This window comes from Chiloscyllium plagiosum, unplaced genomic scaffold, assembly GCF_037043375.1.
Source record: "Chiloscyllium plagiosum isolate Xiang-an unplaced genomic scaffold, Cpla_swu_hap1 HiC_scaffold_32, whole genome shotgun sequence".
Classification (NCBI taxonomy): Eukaryota; Metazoa; Chordata; class Chondrichthyes; order Orectolobiformes; family Hemiscylliidae; genus Chiloscyllium; species Chiloscyllium plagiosum.
The window spans coordinates 22,664,326-22,673,833 of NW_028270170.1; the positions used below are offsets into that span (position 1 = coordinate 22,664,326).

The 9,508-nt window shown below is 40.3% G+C and overlaps 1 protein-coding gene across 2 annotated transcripts in view; it reads right to left on the reverse strand.

Annotated features, from left to right (window-relative positions):
* tmem101 (transmembrane protein 101) overlaps nt 1–9,089 on the reverse strand; it is a 43,472-nt gene extending 34,383 nt beyond the window's left edge. The window contains exons 1-3 of one of the 2 annotated variants that reach the window (XM_043675092.2): nt 8,848–9,089; nt 6,657–6,837; nt 193–339 (exon numbers count right to left, since the gene is read on the reverse strand). In XM_043675092.2, the coding sequence (XP_043531027.1) occupies nt 193–339; nt 6,657–6,837; nt 8,848–8,978 (459 nt within the window). In that variant the 5' untranslated portion in view covers nt 8,979–9,089. The remainder of the gene's footprint in view (nt 1–192; nt 340–6,656; nt 6,838–8,847) is intronic. The other variant, XM_043675089.2, reaches the window with a different exon arrangement.
* Nucleotides 9,090–9,508: the final 419 nt, after the last annotated feature.

Consider the following 9,508-nt stretch of genomic DNA (forward strand, 5'->3'; position numbering starts at 1 on the left):
CAAGTTCAAAGACGTAACCTCCTACTGTGCAACTCTGGTGGTCAATGGATCCTAACCAACAGCATAAGATACAATACTGAAATACACAGAAACTAGTTACTAATGAAATTTCATTACAGTTTGAGAATGCATACAGAAACATGTTTAACTTTATAATTAACCTTTAAAGGTTGTGTCAGGATGATTACTCACCACACAAATAAGGTTGATGCCAAGAAACACCTGTCCAGTAGACTGCAACGACCTGGTACGTGGCTTCTGCCTGTAAACTTCACCAGCACCACTTGCTAAAATCAAAAATCCTCCAATAACGGCTATAGTTCTGGAATACATTCTCACCTGCAACATTCAAAATGCTTATTTTATATAGTTTTACTACTTAACTGATCCATAAATCGTTTTACTTTGTCATCATTTGTGTGATCAAATAGTAAAATGCTGCACAAGCTCAAAAATATATTTTCAAATCAAAATTTGATCACTATCCAGATGATGCAAATCAGCTGCCATTCAAACATATTCTTCCAAAATAATTTTTTTAAATGTGGCAACTTGTATAAGCAAATGTAGCTGAAATTCACCCTCCCACTAACATCTTACTTTAGAGTGAAACATGCCTGGTTTATTGGATGACAGAAACAGAATAGTTACAGCAACAATTTTTGTCAAATTCAGATGATGCAAATAAAGTCAAGGTGTTATCTTTGCACTATTATATAAAAAGTAAACTTCAATTATTATTTGGTTACGAAGTCCAATTATCCTGAAATACTTCATTGCTGGTAAGCAGCCTCTGAACCCTCCACTTTTGCACACACAAGTGTGGTGATTGGGTTATCACTATTGGCTGCTGAAATCTATACTTGATTTTACCTGTTTCATCAGAAGATTAACAGAATGTATATAATGTACATGGCAATTGAACAAGTTTATGTCTATCTTGCAATGCACTTCAGCCTTGCCATAAGCCTCTTCTCTCCTTCACTAACCCAAATGGTTATTGTATGACAATAGTAGACATGAACTAACAATTTTAACTGCCATCATCTGAATGTTATATTTAAGCACTTTCAGGAGCTAGAATTGTTTTAAAAAAAAAACAAAAAGGACAAATACTGACCTAAAATGACTGCTGTGATTACCTGGCCACAGGGTGAAACAAGTCAAAAAGAGACCAAGAGAGAATAAACAAAACCATTTGCATCGAAAGAACCTCTATCAAAATACACTGGAACGAGGCAACTGAGTCAGTGTCAAGAAAGTCTCATTTCCTGATTTAATTCACACCTCTGTGATAATTTCATAAATTGGGAGCTGAAAATTCCACCTGCCAGTTAGTTTGCTAGAAAACACAATCAATTTAGACTCAGGAACATACACTGAACCATATTTCATTGCTTATTTGAGTAGTGTGTGAGAGACAGCAGAGTAGTTGTCATGTCATTGGGCTGGTAAATCCAGAGCTGCAGAATAATGTTGAGGATGTGACTTTGAATCCCCCCATGGCAGATGAATTCCTAATTTTAAAAAACTTAATTAAAAGCTAGTCTAATGGCAGGCATGTAACTAGTGATGATCATCAGAAAACCTGGGAGATAAACACCGATTTAAATAAGAGTACAGAAAGGAAAGCCAGCACATGGTGCAAAAATGTGCATTCATCTTCAGCCAGATGTCGAGTAGATGATCCATCTAGGCCTTTCCCAAAGCCTTCAGCATCACAGTCAATTTCAATTGACTCAACTTACTCTACATTACATAAAAGAAAAGGCTAATGACACTGGATACTGTAAAGCTGTGGCTGATCAACATTCCAGCCAGTGCTGGAAATGTGTGCTCCAGAATTAGCTGCACCCTGTGTCCAACTGTTGCAGTACAGCTTAGAATGATAATTACCAATTAAAAACCCATCTGGTTCACGAACACCCTTCAAGGAAGGAAATCTGTTGGCCTTATCTGGTAAGGTCTACATGTGACTCCAGACCCATCAAGATGTGGTTGACTCTGACTAGCCCCCTGAAATGGCCATTTTAGTTAATTTTAGGTATAAAGAAATGCTACAAATTCTCAAGTAAGCAAGTTCACTCATGGGAAAAGGTGGACAGACTGAGATTGTTTTCACTGTAGCTGAAAAGAATGATGGGCAACTTGATTGAATATCCTCAATGGTCTTGACAAGGTGGACACAAAAATTATGCTTCCTCTTGTAGGTGAATCCAGAACTAGGGGACCTTGTTTTAAAATTAAGGGCTGCCATTTTAGGTCAAAGATGAGGAGGATTTCTTTTCTCAGAGTATCTTGTGACTTAGGAACTCTCTGCCTCAGAAGGCAGTGAAGGCAGGATTATTGAGTATCTTTAAGATGGACATCGCTAGATTCTTGCTGGACAAGGACATCAGGAGTGAGTTATTGAGGTATTTGGAATGTAAAACTTGAAATACTGGCAAATCAATGGTGATCGTACTGAACGTCAGAACAGGTTCAAAAAGCCAAATGGGCTCACAAATAGTATAAAAGGAACAAATCCAGGAGGACAAACTGTCACCAACTCAGTGCCAAGAGCATTAGTGGCAAACACAGCTCTGTGGACCCTGTAAAGTCCTCTTTACTAATACCTGGGGTCTCTTCCAAAATTGGGAGAGCTGTCAAAAACTAACATTGCCTGTAATATACGATTGCTTAAGAATGATTATGCTCAAGATATCCCAATACCAGTTCCTTGATAAATCCTGTATTATCAGTAGGCAGATCCAGCTGTTGGAAAACAGTGTTATATTGTTAGGAGGGAGCTGCCCTGAGAGACCTCAAAAATGTTTCTGAGAAGGAATGTCTTTAGCTGTGGAAGGGGTAGTATCACGATGGGGCAGGACGGATCCTGGAACTGTCATCTCTTCAAAGGCCGAAGTCAGGAGGCAGAGATTAGAGCCGGGGGGTCTGAGCGAATGCCAAGAATTGCTGTCTGACAGTGGATCTCAGGAGGAGGCTTTTTCTTTTACGATCCTGATCAGCAAGTTTTAAATTCCACGAGTTAAGTGATGGATTTAAAAATCTAAAACTGTGGATAAGGGAAGAAGAGACTTTAAAAGATTGTATTTAGACCTGTTTCTTGCAGGCCTTATAACTTCAAAGATAGGCATTAAGTTCTCCCAGCACCAAGCACGAGTAGCAAGAACATGCAAATGCTGGGATTTGAGGCAAGTTTACATTTGCAAACTGTTGAAAGGACAAAGATGGCAGTCACTGGAGTGGTATGCTGTCATAGGAGAGAAATCAGGGAACAGTCGACTGCCCCAGAGACGACGTATGGGTTTGGATGCTCGTCAAATCAGACCATTTGGACTGGCTGCAGAGCCAGTTAGAGTCACTGAGGAGCATACAGGAGGCACAGAGTGTGATGGATAGTAGCTTCAGAGAAGTGGTCAGACTACAGGTACAGTCAGGTGACTTAGGAAGACTCAAATGCGCAATTGTGATAGGGGACTCTCCAATCAGGGGCATAGGCAGATGATTCTGTAACTGTGTGCAAAACTTCAGGATGGTGCGTTGTCTCCTTGGGGCCAGGGTCAAGGACATCTTGGAGCGGTTGCAGCAGTTGAGAAAGACCCTTTATCCCCACTCTCTGCTTTCTGCCAGATTGCCACGCTTCTATCCATGCTAGTACCTTGCCTCTAACACCATGGGTCCTTATCTTATTCAGGAGCCTCCTGTGCCACACCTTGTCAAAGGCATTACTGCAGTCCACGTGGATAACATCCATGGCCCTACTTGGTCTAACCTGCTCGTTACTTCCTAAAAAGAATTCTACTGGCAGATTTGTCTGGCACGACACCCGTCCCCCACCCCCCCACCCTAGATGAAACCATGCTGACTTTGCCCTAGTTTATCAAACACTTACAAGTATTCAGAAGTCTCATCCTTCACAATGGACTCAAATCTTACCCACAACCGAGGTTAGGCAAATCAGCCTGTAATTTTCTGCCTTTTCCCTTACTCCCTTTTTAAACACATGTGTCACGTTAACGATTTTCTCGTCTTCTGGGACCTTTCCTGACTCTAGTAGTGATCTTTCAGGAATTACTAATGTCTCCACTATCTTTTCAGCTATCTTCTTTAGAACTCTGGGGTGTAATCCATCTGGTCCAGGTGATCCATCCACCTTCAGGATGTTCAGTCTTACTAGCACCTTCTCCTTGGTGATGGCCACCATATTCAGCTCTGCTCCCGAAACTCTTGAATGTTTGGGATATCACCTGTTAATGCTTGCTATTGTTACTCAGGTAGCCTTACACTAGAATGGTTGGGGGCAGAATTCTAAGCAGTAGTGAAAGAGAGAGAATTTTGAGGTAAGTTAATGGGAGCAGGTTAAATAGTTAAGAAAGGCAAGAATACAGCAGAGAACAAGGCAAAAACTAGAAGAATTAAAATGTATTTATTTATTTCAATACAAGAGGCGTGACAAGTAAGGCAGATGAACTCAGGGGATAGATGGGAACATGGAACTGGGATATCACAGCTATTTCAGAACTATGGTTGAGGGAGTGACAGGACTGGCACCTCAACCGTCCAGGGTATAGATGCTATAGGAAGGACAGAAAGGGAGGCAAGAGTGAAGGGGGAATTGGCATTTCTGATTAGGGAAAACATAACAGTCTCCACTGAGAGGGGATATTCCTGAGAGATCATCCGGTGAAGCTACGTGGGTGGAACTGAGAAATAAGGGAATGATCACCTTGAGGGGATAGGCTCTCGGACAGTCACTCGGAAACTGAAGAGTAAATAAATAGGGATGTCTCAGATATCGGTCAGAATAACAGGGCTGTAATAGTGGGTGATTTTAACTTTCCAAACATAGTCTGGATCCTGCCATAGTATTAAAGGCTTGATGGGGAAGAATTAGTGTTCATGAAAACGATCTTTCTTTATCAATATGTAGATATACCTACTGGTGAGGGAGGAAAACTCTACCTTCTCTTGGGAAATAAGACAGCGCAAGTGACTGAGGTGTTAGTGGCAGAGCACTTTGGGACAAGTGACCATAATTCCATTAGTTTTAAAATAGTTATGGAAAAGGATAGTCCGAGTATAAAAAGTTTAAGTTCTAAGCAGGGTATTAGACAGGAACTTTTAAAAGTTGATCAGAGTAGGTTGCTCACAGGTAAAGAGATGACTGTAAGGTGGAATGTTTACAAAGGTGAGATAACAAAGTTCAGAGACAGTATGTTCCTGTTAGAATGAAGGGCAAGGCTGGAATAAGAAAGAGAACAGTGGATGACTAAACATATTGAGGCTCTGGTCAAGAAATAAAAAGGGGGTATATGTCAGGTATAGACAGTTAAGATCAAGTGAATCCCTTGAGGAGTATAGAGATCCCACAGTCACTAACTCTCCACTATAGTTCAAGATGCAAGAGTCGGGTGGTTATGAAAGGAAAAGGAGAATAAAATACAGAAACATTTGTACAAGTATCATAAAATCACAAGCCTATTGACAAGAACAAAAAATCAACTTCAAGATCTTTTAAAACACAAATAAACGCCATTAATAGAGTCATAGAGATATATAGCACAGAAACAGACTCTTCAGTCCAATTCATCCATGCTGACCAGATATCCTAACTTAATCTAGTCCCATTTGCGAGCACTTGGCCCATATCCCTCTAAACCCTTCCTATTCATATATCCATCCAGATGCCTTTTAAATGTTTTAATTATACCAGTTTCCACCACTACCTCTGGCAGCTCATTCCATACACACCACCCCTTGCTTGAAAAAAAAATTTCCCCTTAGGTCACTTTCAAATTTTTCCCCTCTCACCCTAAACCTTGTCCCTCTGGTTCTGGACACCCCCACCCCAGGGCAAAGACCTTGTCTATTTGCCTTATATGCACCAAAACAGAATCCGCTCCTTGCTCACGCATAAAATTTGAAATTAAAATAATTTCAATGTAAACCGCATTCTGATTCAAACAAATTGTTTCACAAAAGTGTATCACTTTGAGTGGATAGATTATCACCGAGTTCAGAATTGCACTGCTCTGTACAATAATGATATAGCAGCAAATGCACACTTTGGCATATAATATATTCCTGTTACCCAGGTCTGTGAACACCAAAACCACCTTGGGCAAGGGTCACAATAAGGATACAATCCTAGTGTTGTGCTAAGTTAATGTAAGTAGCCCCTAGTCTGAACAGTCCCACAAATTACAGCCTTGAATCATCTTGCGAATAAAGAGTTAAGGAGCAAAATGAAACTTTACAGCTATAAACTACAGATCATTATTCACACATTAAGATATGTGTCAGGATTAAATTAGAATGTAAAAACTGCTAAGGACCAGCCACTATAAAGTCGTGCAAAAGCCAAAACGTACAGTTGGTTCTGCTATAACGCGAGTTTCTTCAACTCGAATTGGCTAGAATGCGGTTGAAGAATATAGACCATTATTTGTAGAATGTCAGCGTTTCTTATCAATATGTGGTATAATGTGTTCCCAGACCATTAGTTTAAGTGGCGCTGCTATTATGCAATTTTCTTATAACACGGGATTGCAAAGGATCAGAACTAACATGTTATATCAGAACTGACTGTACTTGGAGCAGGATTTTACATTTAACTAGATCCCACAGAACATCAACTATTTTGTTTCTCTTACCTTCAGCCAGTCCCCATAATGGACTTGTTCTCCAATGTATGACGCATATGTACTAACAGCCAATTGGAGGGCAGCCCCCAAAGCAAACCACCTCCTCTTCACTCCAAAAGACATGAAACTGGCACAAATCACTGCGGCACCCATATCAAAATAGAGGTATGGCACTGGAATATCCGGCTTCCTAAAGAGATGGCACAAGGCTATCACTTTCAGTGGAAAACCAGTAAACGTATACACAGATTAGTTGATTACAACGTAATTCTTGAAATCCTTTGCAGGAATTTTTTTAAAAATCAATTACTTGAACATCCTTGGAAAAACACATTTATAGATTGAAATTTATTCTGGCAAATATCAAACTAGTACTAAGTATACTTGTTAAAAACTACAACTCTTGGAGACCTTAGGTAGCAAAGGAATAATAAACCTCATTTATTAACCTTGAAAGTGCAATGCAAACCAATCTCAGATGATGGCCAGGAATGAGGCAAAATAATCTTAATGTCAGAACCTAGCAGCCAGCTTCTCCATATTAAGTAGATGATATCAAAATTTCTGTGCTCCTGGAAGCCAGTTGTAAGCAATCTATTTCTAACTCAGTGTAATGAGAAAGTATTATCTCAGTCTTGTTCTTCTGAGGATTGAGACAAGCTCTCCCCCAATGGAATTTGCTATTCTTGTGCAGCTGCTGCACAAGCTACGAATAGTTGACCTAAACAAAAATGAAGAGGCATTTTACATTCAATAATTTAAGCTGCGGCCAATGTTTAGAAAATTATATTGCAAAATGTCAAGAACAATATTAAATTAATATCTTTCAGCTTGCTAACCTTATCCATTGCCCATTAAGAAATATGGTAGCTTCCCAATAAATCTCAATTTTTCATAACTAGAATATCTATTTTGCAGACTTTCATAATTTTGACTTCTTTCATAATTTCGATTTCTTTCACAATTGGTCTGAGTCATGAGGAGCTACAATTCCATAAATACTGACAGGTCCAATCACAAAAGTAATAATTCCTTACACAAGTAATAATTCTTCACACAAGACTACTATAATAGGGTGTTAGTAGATAATAAATGGTATCTATTGTCAGAAAGCATTAGCATAAAGAAACCTTCTAGCAAAAACCAATAAAAGACAAAAGAAAAGCAGGAACCTCAGTTAATCTTTCCCCCCCACAAAGGACATTTTCACCCTTTCTATCTCTCCACTCAAGTTAACTAATTCATTGTAAACTAGCAACAACATTCTGGTCATTTTAGTTAACATACACATACTTTCAAATGAGTATTAATTTTCTTCAGCAAGATCCTGCATTTATCAAGCCCCTTGACACAAACATTGCCAGGCCTTTCACAGCTGTGTTATCCAAAACAATTTAACAGCAAGCAACATTATATATGAACACAGATCTTCATAGCTTCCAGTTGCCATGATAGTAAAATATTTTGAAGCAAACTGATGGCAATTTTTTTGAAAAATCTTTTAGGTTGAATGGAGGTTGTTGAACAAACAAACAAACAAACAAACAAACAAACAATCTCAACTTTTGCAGAAACTTCCTGTTCCTTGGTGTTGTTTGAAACAGAGAATGCCATGCTCCCCAAGCAATTTCTGACAAAGGGCCATCAAGCTTAGGCGTTACTTTAGTCCTGCTGCTGAGCAATTTTCAGCATCCATAATATTACGCTTTTGCCTCCAGTGGTTTATTTCTTCAAAGCGAAATAAAACGTCCATTTATATGGCGCCGTGCTACTCCACTGGCTGTCTGAAAGTGTTTTAGAGGCAATGAAGTACTTGGGAGGTATAGACACTGTTGTAAAGCAGGAAACAGGGCAAATAATGCACACAAACTTTATAAATATCCAACGAAGTGATAACGACCAGATAGCGCTTTGGGGATGTTGACGGACAAAATAGTGCCACGAAATGCTTTCCAGCGGATGGGGCCCTCAGTCAAACGGCATCTGCGACAGTGCAGCACTGCACCCGGAGGGCCAGCCTCCGATGGGACTTGGACCACAGGTACACCTCTTCTAGCGCGCTTTAAAACAAGTGTGACCTCCCGGTGAAGAGTCTTAATGAAACGGGACTGGGTGATGGACAAGCCGCTGTTTATTTTAGCCTCAGGGGCTCCCGCGGCTTTGTCCTCAGGCCCCTCGCCCCCCTCCTACTCACACTCACCTGCGCTGGTCGGCCCGCTCCGCGAACAGCATCAACATGCTGAAGCAGTTCCAGAACGGGAAGCGGGTCAGGATGATGGCGCCGAAGCGCATGAGGATTTTAAAGAGCCGCCTGCGAACCTCCAGCGCCATTACTTCCCGGCCCGGCCCGTCCACTAAACAGTTCCGGCTGGAAACCCGGCTCCTGGAGACAGGTTCCCACTCCCTCCCAGACCGCGCAGTCCCCTTGCTCCTGAGACAGAATCCTCAACTTTTAAATATTCTAGACTCACTGACTAAATCTTGCATAATTTATTTTTCAATATAACCCGTGTATGTTACCATTTTAAAATAAATAAACCCAGGTTGTGATCAGTCTTTCTGGCTATTAGTTCCCTCATCACAGAAGCTTCAATTTGATTTAACGCTCTTTCAACCTACAAACTACTGAGATCACAAATTAAATAGCGACATTAGATTTACAGAAAGTGTTCAACAATGTAACTCACAAAAGGTTGAATTGTAAAATAAGAGCCCCCAGTGTTAGAAGTTATATATTGGCATGGATAAAGAATTAGCTCATGGGCAGGAAGCAGCCAGTGGCGATAAGTGGTTCTTTTTCAGGTTGGCAAACTGTGACTAGTTAAATTCCAAAGGGATCAATGCTGGGACTGCAAATTTGA